We start from the raw sequence: 22,363 nt of genomic DNA, 5'->3' as shown, positions 1-22,363 counted from the left end.
TCTACTTGCTTCTTTCTTTCTGCTCCAAGGATGTTTTTGGAGTAGAGGATTAATCTAGTGTGTACTCAAGAATCACAACATTAGACACACCAAAGTGGTTGTTTTGAGGCAGATTTTACATTTTATTTAGAATAATACATAATGACAAACCTTTTCCACTCGGTCCTTTCTTCCATTCATAAATATGTACATACAGTAAATAATGGTACTGTCAAGCTTTCAGTCTGATCATCCAATAGTGTCCTTCCATGGCCTCGCCTTATCACCAGCTGGCTTGTCTTTAGCCGATGCTGCAGCCATGGGCGGGGTCTGCTGGAGAGGATTGTGGGTAAAAGTCTGCCTCAGTGGACCTGCCGTGGGAAATGAAGAGAAGACATATGAACACATTCCCAGTTTTAGTGCACACACAGTGTTGTAGCCTCGACAGCAAAGAGACAATCATGCCAACAGCTTTTTCTCCTGATAAACATACAAAAAAATGGTACACAAAACATGTTTGACGTGGGACTGCAACTAGTGTTTACTTCTTATCAATTCATCTACCAGTTATTCTCTCAGATAATTAATCGTGTAGTTTACAAAATATCAGTAAATAGTGATGTTTTCAAATGTCTTATTTTGTCTGACCAACAGTCCAAAATTATTAAGTTTACTATCATAAAAGATAAAGAGAAACAGATAAGTTTACATTTGGGAGCAGGAACCAGTGTGGACTTTTGGTATATTGACTTGAGAAAAAAATGCTGTAATAATTCATCTGTCAAAATACTTATTGAGTAACTATTATCAGTTCTAGTCAGATTAAAAACAAAAACAAAATTAAGACTAAAACAACACTAGTGAAGGACTTACTGACTGCAGATGCTGTGAAAAATTCAATGTGGAAAGACTTCCAAATTTCAGCCTTAATAATACATGCAAAGCTTCAAATACTCATATCAGAGTCTTTTATCACAGTTTTAAGGCCTTGTGGACTCCACAGCAGTACAATCTGGAGCTGATTTTAAAACGTGTAACTTTTTCCTGAGCTGCAATCAGTGTTCACACCTAACCTATAAGTACAAACTGAATATCCAGCACGCCACTATTATGTATGTTTCAGGTAATGGATTGTTATTTTTTCCACACTCTTTGCTGGCTATCAGTCTCCCAATTAAAACCCTGATTTTTACATTACTATTTTTCAAGTCTTATTATTCGAATGATTGGCTTTGGCCACAAGGGGGAGCAGATCCTCTATTTCTGCATCAATATATCACAAAGTATACAATACATCACACAACTGTTTAAAACTTTAGTCAATAATGTCCCTTTACATGAGCAGTGCATTAATCTATTAGAGCAACTAATCCAAAAGGTCTTTTTGAAATTCCAGTAACTCAGTATAAATAAAACACTACTTTATTTTAAAATCTTTGTAATGATGGACTTATTATGCACTTTTAAATACATACAATACAGATAATATCATATATTTAAGCCAACCATAACATTTATAATGCCACATTCCAATATATTTTTCCACCTGTCCAACTTTTTTCATCCTTTATTCTCATTTTAGAGACAACTCCAGCCAGCAAACAGGGAATTAAAAGTCTGTATGTGAAGCTGAAAAGGAAGTCAAGTTTTGGCAGCTTAATGTATAGGCCATGAGAATCTCTTCTGGGCAGATATTGACTAATGGGGGACTGACCTTTAGCAGCGAGGTCCAGATGATTTTTGATCCTTCTTTCCCTTTCTTCCAGCTGCTGGGCCAGCTGAGCGTTTTTCCAGCCTGAAGACCAAACCACAGTTATACCACAGACAGAAATAGAAATAATCAGTGCTGCAGTATCATGATCAAATGTCAATAGTTTAACATTACTACTAAAAAACAATTAATCAAATGCCCTTAAGACCAAATCTATTGTATGTACTGCATGTTTAGACACCAACCCTTCTTCATGCTATCGATTAAGCCGTCACTTTGGGGCAGGGCGGAGGCCGGATGTTTGATTCTCTCCGGGATCCTCAACTTGTCTCTGACCAAGGGGTGTCTGAGCAGGGCGACTTGACCCAAGGAGAAGCAGTTAGAAGTCAGCCAGTAGGTAAACACCGCCTGAGGTTTGTTTCAGAAGAAAAGGATTTCAGATACTGAATGTAAAAAATATTTCCTGGTATTTAGTAAGTAAGTAAGTCAAATTTATTTATAAAGCACTTTTCACAGATAAAATCACAAAGTGCTGTACAAAAGAATAGGTAAAACAAACAATATAAAAATGTATATACATATGTAAAATTAAAGTGACACTAGTGAAAACCCATCAACCAAAAGCTTTCCTAAATAAACATGTTTTCAGATCATTTTTAAAAGAGACAACAGTCTGCCAGACGCATAGACAGGGGCAGGGCGTTCCACAGTCTGGGAGCAACAGACTGAAAAGACAGGTCCCCTCGGGTCTTATAACGAGTCTTAGGGACTACAAGCAGGTTCTGGCCAGCGGACCGAATTTCCGGCCAGAGGAATACGGCTTCAAAAAGGTCCAGGATGTACTGTGGGGCCTGACCGTTTAAGGCTCTGAAAGTCAGTACTTTAGTACATTTTTGTGATGTGATGTGAGTTTAAACCAATACAACAAAAACTGATGTGGGTGAATGACAGACTGACCGTCGGGAAGTTGATAGTGAGGGGGAGGATGACAAAGGGCATGATCCTGAACACTGTCTTCATGGCTCGCAGGTTGGGGTTGTCGATACCAGACTCTGCACCCAACTAAAAGAGACAATGAAACAATGTGGTCAGCGTGAGTACATAAAACAGTTTATACCAAGATCATAACACCACCTATAACAAACTGTCAGTCCAAAGGTAATCCTGTTATTCTTATAACTGTGCTGTTCTTTTATTCTGGCTGGGCATCGAAAGAGCAATGAAAAAAATACAGATTAACACAGTTGGTATCATTAAGTTTTTATGACCTTTCTTTCTTTCTGACTAGTTGGGTAAAAGCTGGCTGACCTCCAGGATGAAGAACATGGTTCCAGTGACGGCAAAAGGCAGGATATAAAAAGGATCTGCTGCCGTGAGGTCGGTAAACCAGAGCAGGCCTCCTGTCTGCAAGCTGGGCACCGGCAGGTAGGCCATCTTCCTCAGCGCGATGAAGAAAGAAACGAAGACTGGTGCCTGCGGAAACAGACAGATAAATGACTTGAAAAAACATAATTCTACAATAGTTTTTTTTTTATGTAAGTTTTAAACTGGTATTAAGTACTCCTCAAAAGGGAATAATGCACGGTGCCTCCAGGATTTTGCTGCCTTTTTTTGAGATTGTTGCAGAACAAAATGCCTGAATTTGCGGCAATTTGGATGGTCGATTTAAGACAAAACAATAATAGTTTATTGAATTAATCAAATCTGAACATGTGTCAGTGGCTTGTTGATCTTACATTTTTAGTTAATTTCCTCTCCTGGCCTGGCCTGGGCTGGGACACACATTCATACGGTTTGATAAAGGACTTATTGGACTTTAACTTATCATTGCAGTTACAATAATGAGCGTAGCTGTCCTCAATTTAGGTCATGGTGTACGTCTCATCTCCGGTTTTTCCTGCATCCACTGTGTGTGTTTCTGTGTGTGTGCGCGCACGTCAGTCACGGCGGGAACTGAGCAGCTGCCCCGCCCGCTGCAGAGAGCCGACAGGAAACAGCAGCAGCTTTCAGCAACTTTAGAGTAAAAACTGCATTTTTGTATGTATACACGTTGGCAGAATGGTCTGAAATGTTATGCACGGTCTTTTGCTGTACGTTTTGTTTGTAAATGTGAGATGTTCGAGTCACACACGTCTCATCTTCATATCAGAAATAAGGAAATTAATTTGGCGTACACGTGTTACGTCAACCCATTCTCACTCTTGCTTAGTCAGTGGCTCTCAGCGTCACATACTGACACAAAGTCTGGCACGTGGGACTGTTGTGATTGGTTGAAGTCGCAGGAAACTCCGGTTATTGGTCAAATTTCCAGTAAAGTTGCGGTGATTGATCAAAATTACGAGTCGCACTGAATTCACGGTGATTGGTTGAATTTGAGTGAATTGTTGCAATCGCGACATCGCAAATTCCTGGAGGGACTGAATGCAGTTTGTGCTGTTTATAGACTTTACAGTCAAAATTGTTCAGCTAAATATAAAAATACAAGAAAAACATGGAAATGGAGGAAATGCTTCCGAGTTAAACCGTATTCCACAGAAGAACTACAAAGGCATACAGAGGTGAAATGAAATTTCTTTCATCACCTCCTGATGTTTTTCATTTTCTAACACACACATGCATAACAAAAACGTATTTATTTCATTCAATTTTGTCTCAACAAAATCAAATGTATAGAAACACGGACATGAAAATGAATCCTGCTTTGATAAATTAGATACAGATTTCCTTTTTATCTTATTGGAAAGTTGAGATTGATGCTTGATTTAAGCCAAAAACACAGAGTAAATTGTAAAAGCACAGTACAATATAATGGGGAAACCAGTATAAAGAGATAAACTGACCTGCACCAAAGGAACTAGGAAGCCGCGGAGAGGATTTACATCATGCTTCTTCTGGAACAAGTTCAGGTCAGAGTAGGCTTTGGCAACTATAACATGCAGACAAAAGCTCATGACAAATTGACGAGGCTGGATTATTTTTAACAAGCACACACACATAAATATCTAAATTATGACTAAAAAAAGACAATTGCAATGAGTGAAGAGTAACATTTTACATTCAAATTTGTTTCCACTCTGCTTGGCTTCATTCATCCTGGCAGTGAGTTTGGTCATCTCGGGCAGAACATTGTTCAGCTTGGCTGCCTCCCTCTGGCCCTTCACTATGACAGGAAACACAGCCAAACGAGCCAACACGGTTCCTAAACGAGAGTGAGGGATTCATAGAAACAAGAAGGGGATAAGAAAGGACAAAGGAAATACAGGACATTTTTTGAATCGCTCAAGGAAAACATCAATCTCAGATACTGAGGGATGCCTGAATGTTGACATATTGATTTATAGTTAAGTGTTGCTTACCTACAACAATGGCTCCCCACCAGGGCATACCAAGATCCACGTGCATGAACTCTAACAAGTTCTGGATCAGCCCCACTGGGGTGTGGCCAGCCAATCCCAGCTCTGCTAAACTGGTTTCTGTAGCCGCAGCCTGCAGGACCTCCACTGCAGTCGGTGCAGCATCAGCCAACTGTTCGATGACTGGCTGTGACAAAACAGAAACTGGGTCTGCTGACAACAGCTCAGGGGAGGAATCCAAGACTGGAGAAGAAGGAGAGATGTCCACTAATGGTGCTGCCATGGAAACTGTTTCAACTGGTATCTGAAAATATCAATAAAAATGGAATCACATATTTAAGTTAGAAGGTAACTAAGTGCCTAAGATAGATGATGTAACTTCCGATGTAGTCTCCACCTGCTCAGTGATGGGTTGTGAGATGATGGGGGTAGAGTCAGCGGGCAGATAGACGGGGGAGGACTCCAGGACTGGAAGGCCGCCAGAAGCTTCCAACACTGGAGGTGCCATGCTTCCATCATCAGGGATCTGCCAATATAACAACAAGTTATGGGTGTAACAATGTATTCAAACAGCTGTTCACTTTGATATTTTATCAAAGATTCAGTGCATAAAATCTCACATTCTGGCCACAGCGTGAATCAATTTACTTTGATAGATGTCAATACTTACAATATAGAAACACAGAAAAGGGCACTGGTCATTTAAGAAATCCACAAGCTAAACTATTAAATTATATAACTGAATATATCTTTAACTCGTATGGTTAAAAAAAAAAAACTCTTCCCTTTTGAGCTCTGTATGAGGATGACTTGAGTTTGATTTTATAGAGGTGCTGTTCACTGCAACTTTGCTATTAGACTGATCACCTGTATGCTAACTCACCTGTGAGCTGTTGTGCCTGACTGCCACGGCGTTCACCCAGAGGAACTTCCCATGCTGTCTGCGGCCCAGCAGAGTCCTAGTAGCAGGACTGCGACACTCAAACAATGTGTGCAGATGGGACTTCTGGAGCACCCGCTGTTTGTGAACCAGAGGGACAGAGTCAGATACACACTTTACATAATAAACTACAACCTGATGACATAAAGGGGAAATACTGCTGTGTCACATAGCATCGCTTAGCAGTGATACAGAATGAGTTCAGCAACACTGATACTTTAGGGATTACAAATTTTGCTGCTGCTTTTCTAAAGTGAACCTGATTAGAACAAAAACATACCAGAAAAAAAAAAAAAAGTCAGATAATTAAGCTATTATGTGACAGGAAATTAATAATCAAATAGGCCTATTTGTCATTTATTAAGCAAAAAGGCTACATTATTTGGTTACAGTTTCTCAAATAACAGGACTTTCTTCTATTGGCACACTGAGCAAGAAATGGTGCATTAATTTCAATACTGTATCTTTAAATTAAGCTTTTAGGTTTGTCAGATAATCTTTTCTCAAACTAATTGAGGCAGATGTGACTCTTTTAAATGTTATTACACAATATTACATTGGTTGACAAGTATGCTAGTGTTGCCTTCACAGGAACTTACATAATGAAGGATGTGAACATTTAGAAATTAATGGAATTATCAATGCTGGAGAAATCTAACATTTAAATGCACTTAATGACCTAGCAAAAACATCAAAAACAGGTGTGCAGCAGGTTTAAGTTACAGTGACCTCTGGTAGAATTTAGATGATTCCTACAGGACACAGCAGCTGGGTTTGGCCTAAACAACAGGTTAGCTACTGTAGGTTTAATGTTATACAGAGAAGCTGACAGCAGAGCAACAGCACCATTATCTTTACTTCAGGATAAATGTAACGTTAGTAGTTGTTGACAAAGCTAGCAGTTGCTAACACAGCCCTGTTAGCCTGTGGATTAACACAGTTAGGTAGCTACATTTCAATCATGTGTAAGCTCCTGGTGGTCTTAAGCTCGTATTTCCGTGATTCGAGCTACTGTCCATGTTGTTCTTGTTAATAAACCTGGTGATTTAACAGCTTTAACGTTATTCAATATCGGAGCTGTCGTCACTTGAGAGGCTGCCACTGTCAAAGTCACAGCGATGATGCTAGCTGGCTAGCGAGTTAGCCGTTGAGAGTCGCTATTCGTGTCCATGTTTCAGAAGCAGGGATAAAGTACCAGATGTTAACTGTAAAGAAGACTTACATGGTTCAAAATGTCTTGAAGGGGATGGCTGTCTCGGCTCAGTTTTCCAGTCTGTCTCAGGAAACATCTTGCTAGGCAACCCGGAGTCACCCCGCTCCTGATGGCAGCCATGCTGGGGGAAAGACATGCTACGGAAAGCGTGAAGAGTCTATCTTCTTGGCTGTTCGTTACAAGCTTCGCCTTGTGTCACTCGGGTCAAGTACTTGAGAACAAGTTTGAGGTATGAGTAAGAAATGATGCTGAAATATAGAAAACTATCTATCTGTCACAATCACAATCAATCAATGAATCAATTCATCACGCTTGTCACTGTGATAACTTGTCTCCATATCGGACTGATTAATTCATTCTTATATTTTTATTATTCCTTCTTTCTGAGGGTTAACAGAAAGAAAACACAATATATTCCAGGTGCGATTTGATCCCAGAAATCTTCGAACTATAAAACAACAACAGAACACTAGAAATGAACAGAGAACAGTAAGTCCACATGAGCCCATTTGGGGCTAACTAGCTTTTGTTTTCAGTTCAAATTAGTTAATTTTAATGGATAAAAATACATTAAAATGTTAAACCTTACAATTTTCACTTTACTTATAATTAAAGTATTTTTAAAATTTACAAAATAACACATACTGGTAACTACACCTTAATGTGTATCTTACATGGCCTGCATTTTTTATTAAGATGCATATTCAAGGTCAATTGATGGACAAATGAATGGACTGAAGTGTATAAGAGGGTTTTAATTGTCTCCACAGCTAAAGTTTAAACTTCAACAATTTTAGTTTCTATTGTCTTTTATTTATTATTTAAAACTAATAATACAGAATTGCAAATTTAAAAAAAGTAAGTTACATAATAGAATAACACAAGAATAACAAGTTATTAGTGTGATGAAGTATGAATAATAATCCTGAACAGTCTCACAGATTGGCATGGTCAAAAAAAGACTGCGCCCCCTAAAGCAACAATGTTGTTGAGACAACTAACATTCACCTGTTCATAAAATGAGACAATATTGACATATTAGGCGGTCCAGGCGGTCCACACCCACTGTGGTGTGGAATGTGTCTGACTATTGGTCAGACACATTCCCTGCAGACAGTCCTCTTAAAGGGCCCATGGCATGAAAATTTCACTTTATGAGGTTTTTTAACATTAATATGCGTTCCCCCAGCCTGCCTATGGCTGGGGGAACCTATCAGGTCATAAGGAGCAACGTTACCTCCCCTTTCTCTGCTTTGCCCGCCTAGACAATTTGGCCCACCCATGAGAGAGAGACATCATGGCTTTCAAACTAGCAAAGTGACAGTTCCAGATCCCTCAGCTGTTGTCCTCTCTGAAGTTTATTCATTTTTTTCCAAAATATTGTGTCTTTTGTGATTTCTTAAACTTGACTTCTCTGACACTTTTATGTTAGCAATGGAACAATTTAAGGTAATCTCCCCTGCAATCATAGGCTACCATGTAACATTCCACAAATACAGTGTGTTGTGGCATGGTTAGCTCAGTGGGTAGAACAGGTGCACATATACTTGGAGGTTTATACCTCAACACAGAGGTCTAGGGTTTGAATCCGACCTGTGGTGATTTCCTGCATGTCTTCCCCCTTTTTTATCTAGCTGTCCCGCCAAATAAAGGTGGAGAAGCATGTTTTTCATTTACTCTTTTTTATTTTACATATATTTCTTCTTTTTTATTTGTCCTACGAATAAAACAAATGACCACAATTGTTTGGTTCAAAGTGATACACATAAAATTTAAACCGTCCATGACATTAGTCAGTGGGCACTGCAGCTATAGTTTACAAGTGTAGTGTGCAATAGATCCAGTTAGACTAAAATAATATAGGCTACTTAACAGTAGAATAAGAACACAGTTAGACATAAAGTCAAACAAAGATTTACATTTGAATTTTATTTCCTACCATAATATCTTGTCTAAAATCATATTCAATATTAGACATTTAGTGCATCTATTTACATATTTCTGAAAAAATTAACAAAAAGAAATAAAGAATAAATGTAATAGGTCAATACATTTCTTCAACTGTATAAGTTGTAAATTTGTACAACGTGAGAAGAGCAACAATAGACAAATGTCAGATCATTCAGTCTGTAAAGTGATTTCAAATCAACTTAACATAAATATAATCTTGTTTTTCCTTGTCAATTTCCATTGTGTTACTTTTTATTACAGACCGATGCAATTAGCACTTTAATCTAAAACAACCCCCTTTCTCATTATTAAACCTTTTAGTTTAGCTGCTCTTTCCACAGAGACAATCCTGTGGAAAACAGGAAGTGATGCATTTTACATGATCCAAAACCAGCAAAGGAGATCTTTTAAACAGACTGAGCCACACTGAACTCATAAACAACATTATTACAGTACTGTCCATACTGCCTGAATGCCAAAAAGTAGGCCTATCAATAAGCATCAATAAAAAATGTGTTACTTGTTGATCACCATAATAACAAGCAGTCTGGTAAAATAACAACTTGTGTTATCCTGGACAAAGTATGCATTTTGTCTGAATATGACTCTGAAGTCTGGTCTCCACTTTTCTGGCTTTTACAAGAAAAAGGAATACACCCAGTAGTTTTTGTGCGTTTCTTTTTTTCCTTTGTGCTTTCCTTGTAAGGTGAAAAGCGAAGCGGCCATTTTCTTTTCTTCTCACCTCTTTCTTTCGTTGCATGTTTTATTCCAGCTTGAACTGCTGCATCAGACCGTCCTTTGTTTCTGCGTGTCGGTTGCTTTAGTTCAGGTGAGTCATGTAGTTTTAAATCGTGTTTTTAAACACTCTCTGACAAAGTGACATTTGCATCTTTTTTTGTATCAGATTTTCTTTTGACATTTCTGTCATTATATTCTACCCGACTCTTCATGCCATCTTGTGAGGTCCCAGCTAAAGTTTCTATTCTCATGTTCTTAATCTCACAGCTTCTTTGTACACCATCCTTAAATTCTTCCTCAATTATCGTCACATCATATGTTTTTGATTGCTTTGAACCACATCTTCCTATAATTGCTCCTTCATTATATCCAGTTCTAGCTTTTGGTTGAGCGTCCCCCTGTCTGCTGCTTGCTACCAATCCTGGTCGTCTAAGAGAAGAGACCTCTCTTCTTTGGAAATGTCCTGATGCCATCCCAGTTTCATCTGCTCCAGTTTGTCTTTCCTTGTCAACCCTAACATCTATTTCCAACTTGTCGTTATCTCCCTGTTTGTCCAAACTAACAGGTTTGAGGTTATAATCCTGACCAACTTTCTGTGTACCCTCCTGATCTTCATACCTGTTCTGTCTTACATCACCTAATCCTTCATTGACCTGATGCTCTGCATCCTTGTCAATGTATTTTGTTGAATCTATTTCTCTCCTTTCTGACTGTTCACCTTCCATCTTTCCATCTTTCCATCCCTGTCTCTATTTACATCCATCACCATTCTTTCCTCATCTCTCTGCATATCAACACAAACTTGGTGAGGATACTCACGTCTCTCATGCATACTGCTGACTTCCTGTTGATACTTTTGATGGTTACCTGACGTGTTGGGTATGTCGTCACCCTCCAGACACGCATGTGGTTTCTTATGTCTAACATCATCTAGTCTTCCACTGTCATTTTCCTGATGGGCAACACTCTCTTCAAGTTGAGTTTCTCTCTTTACTGCCTGGTCTTTAGCCTCTGCATTTCCTCTCAAGTCCTCATCATCCATCACTGTTTTCTCCTCATCTCTTGGTCTTTCTGCATGAGCACCTTGAGGACGATAACTCAAGTCATTCCTTTCCTCATTACACTCCTGATGATTGTATGGTATACTGGGCCTGGCATTAAAGTCCTGATCCTCTATATAGAGGTCAGATGACACCCCCAATTCTCTAGACCTCTCTGGAACACTGACTAAGTCTTTATTTCCTGTTTCTTCATTTATGTCGATGGAAACAGCTACTGCTGTGTTATTACCCGCCTCTGCTGCCTTCTCATATTCCTCTCTCTCTGCAGCATCTTGACCATGATCATAGATATCACAGGTAGATGGCAAGAAGCCTCCAGGAGTAGGCACCTCTCTGATGTCCTGAGAACAAGTATCAGCAGGATGCACTGGGAAATGGGAATAAAATAAATTCAGGCAAAGTACCAAACAATTTGAACACTGCACATCAGTATGAATAATGAACATGTTTGCCATCTTACCTTTCTTTTTCCTGTAAAAAAGAAGATAAGCGCTGCTGGATCTGGTGAGACAAAAGAAAGCACCCTTAGTCATTTTCAAATACAGAAAAAGTTTTATCTTGTGTTTCATACAGGTGCTTTCTTTTGTGCATGCTGACATGCATGCATATGTAGGTATAATGATTATTTTAAGGTGTTATTTTCAACAGACAATGTAAATACATAGAAGGGTGCTTTGATGCATGCACGTCTGTATGCATGTATGAGTCTATGTGGATACATCCATAGATATTGGGTCTGTGAGATACACATATAGTATATGTATTTTATTGATTTCTCACCTATCAGTGAAGGTGGTGGGGTAGGGGATTGGGTTGGGGAATAGGTAATAGAAACAATCTGCAGTTGTGATAACAGCATGATGTAATATTGTATTTTAAACAGGCCTATGTGTTATATTCATGCAAACTGAAAACTTAATTTAAAAATTTTATGTATGGTAGGGATGAAAAGAAGGACTTAAACTTACTTCTCAAAGCCATCCAGCTGGAATGGCTGGTAATCCATCTGTTGGTGAAAAGAATAACCAAAACAAATGACATGATGAATCAGTTGTTTGCACTGTAATATGTACAACACTGAAGTTAAAGTGATCAGTCTTACCAATGTGACCGTAGCATCGCTGAAGTTATACCATCTATCATCCTCCTGGGACTTGATTGTTGCAGCGTAATGTTCACTTCTGAGATCTCCAAAATGCTGCACGACTGCATAAAGTTCATATGCCTGATTCTGATCACCAGAGGAAAACATGACAGACATTGTGATCAGGAATGAAAATAAAATGTGTCATGAAAGAAAAATAAAATCTACTGTACCTCTGGTATCTGTAGGGTGTGGGGAACATCCACAGTGCGGTTGATTTTGACGTATGTCATGTAACGGTAGTCAAACTCAAACCTCTTCAGCAGCAGCATCAAAACCTCTGGATGATGCTTTATTACACATTTCTGAATGAAACATACAGAGGTCCTCACATGTATTATCATGTTGGTACAATGCCCTTATAACATTGTGAACTCCTTAAACTGTCACTACACAATTACAGATCACACAAATCAGCAACGTGTTTTCTTATTACTCACAATAGTTGCGTTAGATTTGGCATCACACTTGTCACAGTACATCTGGTTTTCTCCGCTGAAATCTGTTGCTCTGAAATACTCCTCAATGCCATTCACCTGATAAAAAGCACTCATGTTATTTTCGTCTACAGTAAAGTGTCCATAAATGTCTTCTCGAGGAGTTTTTGATATATCACAAGTATTCCTGATAATGGTGTTTCACTCAACTGATGAGATCTCTGACCAAAATACTAGTGTTTAAATATAATTACTTTACTAGATATCTCCTGGCAACAGAAAAACGGTTTCTTACTACACTATAGTGTTCACTGTAATCCACCAATGCAAGAGAAAGATGCCAAAATGCCCCATCTGTGTCAGTCTCAGTATGACATGCAGAACATATGGTCTTGTGTGTCAACAGTCCGTGAAAGATCTGAAAGCACAGACAGAAATACACAGACTGGTAACCAATTTTTTTTAACAAACCCAATCCCTTGGATATCGATAATGTCTTCTTTACCTTGGATGCGTCAGGACTGGTCAGACCTAAAATCTTCTCATAGTACTCAGCAGCATCACGCTGTTCATACACTGTGGGGGGGGGGGAATCAGAAATCAATGTGTATTTCTTCAACAAAGTAAGGGGTACCCTTATCTTATTGACTTTTGGTCAACTCACCTTTATGAAGATAACTAAAAATTATTAAATATATATTCTCTATGAGTGAGGCCTACATGACTGTATGTTACTACTTTTAGTGCACAGGATACATATATTATTTTCAGATAATAGGCTTTTGTTTGTTTTGTGTTAACACATACTGTAGCCTACCGTTGTTGATGCCCATCTTCTGTGTGATTGTATAGGTGTATGCCGTACGTTCTTTTAAGTCATTAAACAAGGATGTAAGATGAGGATCGATACACTCAGTGCCAGGATTTTCACAGGTGTGCCTACACAAGTTAAGACATAGTGGACATGAGAAATACAAAAGTGCAGTGTAACCAAAATATATATTATTATATGTCATGAAGTTGGACTTTGTAACAAACCTTTCCACAGCCTCTATAAAGTCTTCGGTCATGAAAAGCACCTGCAGCACACTGTTAAGGTAATCTGTTGCTCCTTGGTTTAACAAGCCATGGTACCTATTGGCTGCTGTGAGGAGATTGTTAATAATGCATGTACATTACATACCATTACTGTGGATTATAAACCAGCCTAACAGCACGTATATCTTACCTGGAGAGGGCATCATTTTGTAGATTAACTTAACACCATTTTCCCAGTAATTCATCTTTTGACGATTGTATCAGTCCACTTCTACACTTTCAGCTGCAAATGAGTTGACAATCAGTTGTTGACAATAAATCAATCGCACTTGTTTTGGAAACGAATAAATGCAGACAACATATGAGCCTACCTTCAGTTGTAAGAATCTTAATTTCAAGACATTCCTGCGGAAGTTTTTCTCGCTGTTTATTGTCGACACACACAGTGTCTCTAGTTCCTGTAAGATACAACCCTCTCTACTTTTTCTTTCACTTGTCACAAAACTGCAGGGTAGCTGCATTCAGGGTGTGTCGGACATATAACCATAAAGAGGTGGCTAAGATGACTGACAAGGAAATTAAATTGCACAAATGGCTCTGTACCAGGGACTGCTCTGTACTGATCTGGTTGTAAAATAAATCGCAAGCTTTTAATAAATCTTCTTCTCTTTTTTCTCTAGCTGCTTAACAGGACATGAATGAGATGCAACTAGAGGGAAAATCAAACCTTTCTTTCCAGATGTCACATGAATTCCTGTAAATGGGCAACAGACAGAAAGTGAAAATCAAATCTCAGTGCATGTTGACAGTTACATAACAAAGTCTTTAAGTGTTGATTCATTTTTGGCAGGGCATCAACCTTTCAGATGTTCTCTGACTCACAGGAGTCTGAGTAAGAAGGATTTATATCTCAAAGATATATTTGAGATATATTTGGTACTAAGTGTTCTTTCAAAGTGTGCATAATACAATCTCAGGTCAGGTAAAACAAGAATAACAAGTTATTAGTGAGAGGAAGTATGACTAATAATCCTGAACAGTCTCACAGATTGGCATGGTCAAAACAAGACTGTGCCCCCTAAAGTAACAATGTTGTTGAGACAACTAACCTTCACCTGTTCATAAAATGAGACAATATTGACATATTATCCAATGCAACTAATTGCATATTTATCTTACTTCTTTCTTGTAAAGTTACTATTATTTTTGTCTGTGCTGCACACACATTTATTGCATGCCTGCCCAAGAGATCCCTCTGCTGTTGTCCTCTCTGAAGTTTATTCTTTTCCGAAATATTTTGTTTTTCGTGATTTCTTTTTTTTAGATAATTTTTTAAATAGTTTTTTTTATATATTTTTAAACATACAGAACAGACAAACACAACTGAACAAGAACAACAACCCTCACCCACCCACCCACTCTCTGTGGTCTCGAGGAAAGAAAACAAACAAATAAACAAAAAAACAAAAACAGGAATCAGGAATCACACCTTGCCTAGTCGCTTTCCTCTACTTCTTGTGATGCTGAGGTCATTAGGACTGATACTTGTGCTGCTGCGCTTCTCCATAGGTCTATAGTTCATGACTTGGCTGTGTTAATCCTTGCTGTATATAGCTCAAGCATAACTATGTCTAGAAAATATGCCAACCACTGTTTTATACAAAGCGAGTGGCGGGGGTAGGGGGGAACCAGCGCTGAGCTATCATTTTCTTGGTCGCGGTTGATCCAGCTAGCCAAATTTTCTTCTGTCTCCCAATTAGGTGTAATTTAGAGTCATCATTAACATACTTTCATCATTGAATTGCTGGTCTAGAGTGTAAATACCTCTGTCACTCCACTGGTTATAAACAAAAGGTTTGTTACCAGACATTAAATGTATGTTGTGCCAAATTGGGGTGTTCAAATGCCACTTATTGGTGTAGCGTAGTTGCTCCTCGACCTGTTTAAAGTTGGTTAATGTGTTGGTAATAATAGGGCCATAGGCTAGCATACACTTTTTTGGACACACACCTGTAAAGGCAAGGTCTTGCAATCTTAGACTTCCAATGAGGTTTTGCTCTATTTCTCTCCATGGAACTGTAGATGAGGGGTCTATTTTGCTTTGGGTTGGTATTGTATCACTAATAGCTGATGTCGCCTGTCCGTTGTTCAACAGAAGAAGATTAGATTTATTCCAGTTGATTTTATAGCCGGAGATTGAGCCAAATTCGTTAAAGATCTTAAGAACTTAAGGTCAGAGATGTACAGCAAAACATCATCTGCAAATAGCGATATTGAGTTGTTATTGGATTTAATCTGGACATTACATATTTTGTTTTGCCTTATGGCCTGGGCTAACAGTTCCATAGAGATCGCAAATAGCATGGGAGATAGCGGACATCCCTGTCACGAGCCCCGTGCGATGGGGAATGGTTGCGAAGGCAGGCCATTGGTTGAGACTATGGCCGTGGGATTTGCATATAGAGTACGTACCATGTCAATGAATTTGGCTCCCAAACCAAGCCTCTCCATTACTTGCCACAAATAGTTCCACTGTAGGCAGTCGAAAGCCTTTTCCGCGTCCAGTGATAAAACCACTGCCGTTGTTGGAAGGTTTTTGGCTTCTTTTATTACATAGAATAATCTGCGTGTATTGTCTGCAGCGTGACGCTTTGGTATAAACCCTGATTGGTTGGAGTGGACTAGTTTATCAATAAAGTGTTCTAGGCGTAGTGCCAAGACTTTGGAATAAAGCTTAATATCAGTCCCAATGAGGCTGATGGGCCTGTAGTTTGAGCACTCTGTAGGATCTTTGCCCTTGTTGTGTATGACCAAAATTAGTGCAGTGTTGGTTTTTTGATGAAAGGTGCCCCTCTCTATGGCCGAGGTTAAAGTTTGTAAGATGGTAGGTCCTAGTATTTCAAAGCATTGTAGCAGAAGCTCTGATGGAATTCCGTCCAACCCCGGTGTTTTCCCTTTCTTGGCTGTTTTTATCGCTGATTTAAGTTCCTCTAACTTTATAGGTTGACCCAGTTGTTCTGCCTCCTCTGGGTCAAGAAGAGGCTCTTAGCTCTTTCAGGAACTTTTGGCACTGTGTCGGATCCGGATTGCAGGAGGATTCATCCAACTTTGAATAAAAGGATTGGAAAGTGGCGGTGATATCTTTGGGATTCATCTTTTGTGATTTCTGAAACTTGACTTCTCTGACTCTTTTACGTTATAACAAGCAATGGAACAATGTAAGGTAATCTCCCCTGCAATCATACCCTGTGACTTTCCACCAAAACAGTCCAAGCATGTTTTTTATTTACTCTTTTTATTTTACATATTTCTTTATTTTTTTAGTCCTACGAATAAAACAAATTACCACAATTGTTTGGTTCAAAGTGATAAACATAAAATTTAAACCATCCATGACATTAGTCAGTGGGCACTGCAGCAATAGTTTACAAGTGTAGTGTGCAGTAGGCCTAATTATACTAAAATAATATAGGCTACTTAACAGTAGAATAAGAAAACACAATAAGACATAAAGTCAAACACAGATTTACATTTAAATTTTATTTCCTCCCATAATATCTTATTTAAAATCATATTAGATATTATACATTCAGTGCAACCTATTTATTTATTTACATATTTCTGAACAATTTAACAAAAATAAATAAAGGATAAATGTAATATTTCAATACATTTCTTCAACTGTATAAGTTGTAAATTTGTACAACGTGAGAATGGCAACAATGGACAAACAAATGTCTGATCATGCAGTCTGTAAAGTGATTTCAAATCAACTTAACATAAATATGATCTTGTTTTTTCTTGTCAATTTCCATTGTGTTACTTTTTATTACAGACCGATGCAATTAGCACTTTAATCTAAAACAACCCCTCTCTCATTATTAAACCTTTTAGTTTTGCTGCTCTTTCCACAGAGACAATCCTGTGGCAAACAGGAAGTGATGCATTTTACATGATCCAAAACCAGCAAAGGAGATCTTTTAAACAGACTGAACTCAAAAACAACATTATTACAGTACTGTCCAAACTGCCTGAATGCCAATTGCTAAGTATCAATAGGCATCAATAAAACAACTAAAAAGTCTTGTTACTTGTTGATCACCACAATAACAAGCAGTCTTGTAAAATACAAATTTATGTTATACTGGACAAAGTATGCATTTTGTCTTAATCTGACTCTGAAGTCTGGTCTCCACTTTTCTGGCTTTTACAAGAAAAAGGAATACACCCAGTAGTTTTTGTGCGTTTCTTTTTTTCCTTTGTGCTTTCCTTGTAAGGTGAAAAGCGAAGCGGCCATTTTCTTTTCTTCTCACCTCCTTCTTTCGTTGCATGTTTTATTCCAGCTTGATCTGTTGCATCAGACCGTCCTTTGTTTCTGCGTGTCGGTTGCTTTAGTTCAGGTGAGTCATTTAGTTTTAAATTGTGAACACCCTCTGACAAATTGACCTTTGCATCTTTTTTTGTATCAGATTTTCTTTTGACATTTCTGTCATTATATTCTACCAGACTCTTCATGCCATCTTGTGAGGTCCCAGCTAAAGTTTCTATTCTCATGTTCTTAATCTCACTGCTTCTTTGTACACCATCCTGAAATTCTTCCTCAATTATCTTCACATCATATGGTTTTGATTGCTTTGAACCACATCTTCCTATAATTGCTCCTTCATTATATCCAGTTCTAGCTTTTGGTTGAGCGTCCCCCTGTCTGCTGCTTGCTACCAATCCTGGTCGTCTAAGAGAAGAGACCTCTCTTCTTTGGAAATGTCCATTATCTCCTTTCTTTTCTTGCTGTTTTGCTGCACCAACATCATTTTGTGTTGTACGTGTAACACACTCTGATATGTTCTGTCTAACATCATTGTTCTGATCCTCTACATCCTGACCAGAGTGTTGTAGTGTCTCTGATGTTCCTTTCCTTACATCATCTAATCCTTCATCGATCTGATGCTCTGCATCCTTGTCGATGTATTTTGTTGAATCTATTTCTCTCCTTTCTGAGTGTTCACCTTCCATCTTTCCATCCCTGTCTCTATTTACATCCATCACCATTCTTTCCTCATCTCTCTTCATGTCAACACAAACTTGGTGAGGATACTCACGTCTCTCACGCATACTGCTGACTTCCTGTTGATACTTTTGATGGTTACATGACGTGTTGGGTATGTCCTCACCCTCCAGACACACATGTGGTCTCTTATGTCTAACATCATCTAGTCTTCCACTGTCATTTTCCTGATTGGCAACACTCTCTTCAAGTTGAGTTTCTCTCTTTACTGCCTGGTCTTTAGCCTCTGCATTTCCTCTCAAGTCCTCATCATCCATCACTGTTTTCTCCTCATCTCTTGGTCTTTCTGCATGAGTACCTTGAGGACGATAACTCAAGTCATTCCTTTCCTCATTACACTCCTGATGATTGTATGGTATACTGGGCCTGGCATTAAAGTCCTGATCCTCTATATAGAGGTCAGATGACACCCCCAATTCTCTAGACCTCTCTGGAACACTGACTAAGTCTTTATTTCCTGTTTCTTCATTTCTGTCGATAGAAACAGCTACTGCTGTGTTATTACCCGCCTCTGCTGCCTTCTCATATTCCTCTCTCTCTGCAGCATCTTGACCATGATCATAGATATCACAGGTAGATGGCAAGAAGCCTCCAGGAGTAGGCACCTCTCTGATGTCCTGAGAACAAGTATCAGCAGGATGCACTGGGAAATGGAAATAAAATAAATTCAGGCAAAGTACCAAACAACTTGAACACTGCACATCAGTATGAATAATGAACATGTTTGCCATCTTACCTTTCTTTTTCCTGTAAAAAAGAAGATAAGCGCTGCTGGATCTGGTGAGAGAAATGTACAAAAGAAAGCAGCCTTAGTCATTTTCAAATACAGAAAAAGTTTTATCTTGTGTTTCATACAGGTGCTTTCTTTTGTGCATGCTGACATGCATGCATATGTAGGCATAATGATCATTTTAAGGTGTTATTTTCAACAGACAATGTAAATACATAGAAGGGTGCTTTGATGCATGCACATCTGTATGCATGTATGAGTCTATGTGGATACATCCATAGATATTGGGTCTGTGAGATACACATATAGTATATGTATTTTATTGATTTCTCACCTATCAGTGAAGGTGGTGGGGTAGGGGATTGGGTTGGGGAATAGGTAATAGAAACAATCTGCAGTTGTGATAACAGCATGATGTAATTTTGTATTTTAAACAGGCCTATGTGTTATATTCATGCAAACTGAAAACTCAATTTAATTTTATGTATGGTAGGGATGAAAAGAAGGACTTAAACTTACTTCTCAAAGCTATCCAGCTGGAATGGCTGGTAATCCATCTGTTGGTGAAAAGAATAACCAAAACAAATGACATGATGAATCAGTTGTTTGCACTGTAATATGTACAACACTGAAGTTAAAGTGATCAGTCTTACCAATGTGACCGTAGCATCGCTGAAGTTATACCATCTAACATCCTCCTTGGACTTGATTGTTGCAGCGTAATGTCCACTTCTGAGATCTCCAAAATGCTCCACGACTGCATAAAGTTCATATGCCTGATTCTGATCACCAGAGGAAAACATGACAGACATTGTGATCAGGAATGAAAATAAAATGTGTCATGAAAGACAAATAAAATCTACTGTACCTCTGGTATCTGTAGGGTGTGGGGAACATCCACAGTGCGGTTGATTTTGACGTATGTCATGTAACGGTAGTCAAACTCAAACCTCTTCAGCAGCAGCATCAAAACCTCTGGATGATGCTTTATTACACATTTCTGAATGAAACATACAGAGGTCCTCACATGTATTATCATGTTGGTACAATGCCCTTATAACATTGTGAACTCCTTAAACTGTCACTACACAATTACAGAGCACACAAATCAGCAACGTGTTTTCTTATTACTCACAATAGTTGCATCAGATTTGGCATCACACTCATCACAGTACATCTGGTTTTCTCCGCTGAAATCTGATGCTCTGAAATACTCCTCAATGCCATTCACCTGATAAAAAGCACTCATGTTATTTTCGTCTACAGTAAAGTGTTCATAAATGTCTTCTCGAGGAGTTTTTGATATATCACAAGTATTCCTGATAATGGTATTTACTCAATTGATGAGATCTCTGACCAAAGTACTAGTGTGTAAATATATTTAGTTTACTAGATATCTCCTGGCAACAGAAAAACTGTTTCTTACTACACTATAGTGTTCTCTGTAATCCACCAATGCAAGAGAAAGATGCCAAAATGCCCCATCTGTGTCAGTCTCAGTATGACATGCAGAACATATGGTCTTGTGTGTCAACAGTCCGTGAAAGATCTGAAAGCACAGACAGAAATACACAGACTGGTAACCAAGTTTTTTTTTTTTTTAACAAACCCAATCCCTTGGATATTGATGTCTTCTTTACCTTCGATGCATCAGGACTGGTCAGACCTAAAATCTTCTCATAGTACTCGGCAGCATCACGCTGTTCATACACTGTGGGGGGGGGGGAATCAACAAATCAATGTGTATTTCTTCAACAAAGTAAAGAATTATTAAATATTATCTTATTGACTTTACACAGGTCAACTCACCTTTATGAAGATAACTAAAAATTATTAAATATATATTCTCTATGAGTGATTCTTCCGCCTGAAAATATAGCTCCCGGTTTGTTTACAGTTAGAAGACGGCCTACATGACTGTATGTTACTACTTTTAGTGCACAGGATACATATATTATTTTCAGATAATAGGTCAAATTTTCAAAATAGTAGTTTTGTTTTTTGTGTTAACACATACTGTAGCCTACCGTTGTTGATGCCCAGCTTCTTTGTGATTGTATAGGTGTATGCCATATGGTCTTTTAAGTCATTAAACAAGGATTTAAGAAGAGGATCGATACACTCAGTGCCAGGATTTTCACAGGTTTGCCTACACAAGTTAAGACATAGTGAACATAAGAAATACAAAAGTGCATTGTAACCAAAATATATTTTAAATACATTATTATATGTCATGAAGTTGGACTTTGTAACAAACCTTTCCACAGCCTCTATGAAGTCTTCGGTCATGAAAAGCACCTGCAGCACACTGTTTATGTAACATGTTGCTCCTTGGTTCAACAAGCCATGGTACCTATTGGCTGCTGGGAGGAGATTGTTAATAATGCATGTAAATTACATACCATTACTGTGGATGACAAACCAGCCTAACAGCACGTATATCTTACCTGGAGAGGGCATCATTTTGTAGATTAATTTAACACCATTTTCCCAGTAATTCATCTTTTGACGATTGTATCAGTCCACTAACTTCTACACTTTCAGCTGCAAATTAGTTGACAATCAGTTGTTGACAATAAATCAATCGCACTTGTTTTGGAAACGAATAAATGCAGACAACATATGAGCCTACCTTCAGTTGTAAGAATCTCAATTTCAAGACATTCCTGCAGAAGTTCTTCTCGCTGTTTATTGTCGACCTACACGAACAGTGTAAGATACATACACCCTCTCTACTTTCTCTTTCACTTGTCACAAAACTGCAGGGTTGCTGCATTCAGGGTGTGTCGGACCATATAATGACCGATTAAGAATTTAAAGGCAAATGGCTCTGTAGATGATTGACAAGTGATCTGGTTTAAATTGCAAGCAAATAGCTTTCTGTTCTCTGCATGTATTAACAGGACATACATGCAGCATATGCAGATGCAAATTTATCTTATAGGGTGAGAAATGTCCTCTTTGTGGATGATTTATATGTGATGTAAGCATATACCGTATTCAG

General features: G+C 38.4%; 2 protein-coding genes across 7 annotated transcripts; both read right to left on the bottom strand.

The window, feature by feature from the left end:
• Positions 1 to 95: 95 nt before the first annotated feature.
• Positions 96 to 7,380, bottom strand: oxa1l (OXA1L mitochondrial inner membrane protein). Its single transcript, XM_028564284.1, has 11 exons — positions 7,206 to 7,380; positions 5,927 to 6,061; positions 5,441 to 5,569; positions 5,047 to 5,347; positions 4,746 to 4,889; positions 4,531 to 4,616; positions 2,999 to 3,163; positions 2,648 to 2,752; positions 1,936 to 2,098; positions 1,694 to 1,774; positions 96 to 350 (listed from the first exon to the last, which is right to left on the bottom strand). Exons 1-11 carry the CDS (start codon positions 7,314 to 7,316, stop codon positions 229 to 231), a joined length of 1,542 nt encoding a protein of 513 aa, XP_028420085.1. The 5' UTR covers positions 7,317 to 7,380; the 3' UTR covers positions 96 to 228.
• Positions 7,381 to 9,329: 1,949 nt separating this feature from the next.
• LOC114546233 (ubiquitin carboxyl-terminal hydrolase 12-like) lies at positions 9,330 to 22,085 on the bottom strand. 6 transcript variants are annotated; one of them, XM_028564937.1, is made up of 12 exons: positions 21,992 to 22,085; positions 21,807 to 21,903; positions 21,617 to 21,722; positions 13,344 to 13,465; positions 13,032 to 13,102; positions 12,822 to 12,944; positions 12,530 to 12,625; positions 12,263 to 12,394; positions 12,048 to 12,176; positions 11,914 to 11,951; positions 11,406 to 11,446; positions 9,330 to 11,312 (listed from the first exon to the last, which is right to left on the bottom strand). In XM_028564937.1, the coding sequence occupies exons 2-12, from the start codon at positions 21,859 to 21,861 to the stop codon at positions 10,576 to 10,578; spliced, it is 1,650 nt and encodes a 549-aa protein (XP_028420738.1). In that variant the 5' UTR covers positions 21,862 to 21,903; positions 21,992 to 22,085; the 3' UTR covers positions 9,330 to 10,575. The 6 variants fall into 6 exon arrangements, with proteins under 6 accessions (XP_028420738.1, XP_028420734.1, XP_028420736.1 ...); XM_028564933.1 differs by having other exon boundaries at positions 12,822 to 13,102; XM_028564935.1 differs by having other exon boundaries at positions 12,822 to 13,102; positions 21,617 to 21,719.
• Between the last annotated feature and the right edge of the window lie 278 nt (positions 22,086 to 22,363).

This window comes from Perca flavescens, chromosome 19 (assembly GCF_004354835.1).
Source record: "Perca flavescens isolate YP-PL-M2 chromosome 19, PFLA_1.0, whole genome shotgun sequence".
In the NCBI taxonomy this organism is placed as follows: Eukaryota; Metazoa; Chordata; class Actinopteri; order Perciformes; family Percidae; genus Perca; species Perca flavescens.
Note: the sequence above shows the minus strand (reverse complement) of the source record. Positions and strands in the feature narration are given on the sequence as shown.

Excerpts from the sequence above, each read along its gene's own strand:
- oxa1l (XM_028564284.1), bottom strand. The coding sequence starts at position 7,316 with ATGGCTGCCATCAGGAGCGGGGTGACTCCGGGTTGCCTAGCAAGATGT. Across the intron at positions 6,062-7,205 it reads TTCAAGACATTTTGAACCAT|CGGGTGCTCCAGAAGTCCCA; the intron begins GTAAGTCTTCTT and ends GTTCACAAACAG. Across the intron at positions 4,890-5,046 it reads GTGGGGAGCCATTGTTGTAG|GAACCGTGTTGGCTCGTTTG; the intron begins GTAAGCAACACT and ends ACTCTCGTTTAG.
- LOC114546233 (XM_028564933.1), bottom strand. The coding sequence starts at position 21,861 with ATGAATTACTGGGAAAATGGTGTTAAATTAATCTACAAAATGATGCCC. Across the intron at positions 12,177-12,262 it reads ACACCCTACAGATACCAGAG|AATCAGGCATATGAACTTTA; the intron begins GTACAGTAGATT and ends TCTGGTGATCAG. Across the intron at positions 11,447-11,913 it reads CAGCTGGATGGCTTTGAGAA|ATCCAGCAGCGCTTATCTTC; the intron begins GTAAGTTTAAGT and ends TTGTCTCACCAG.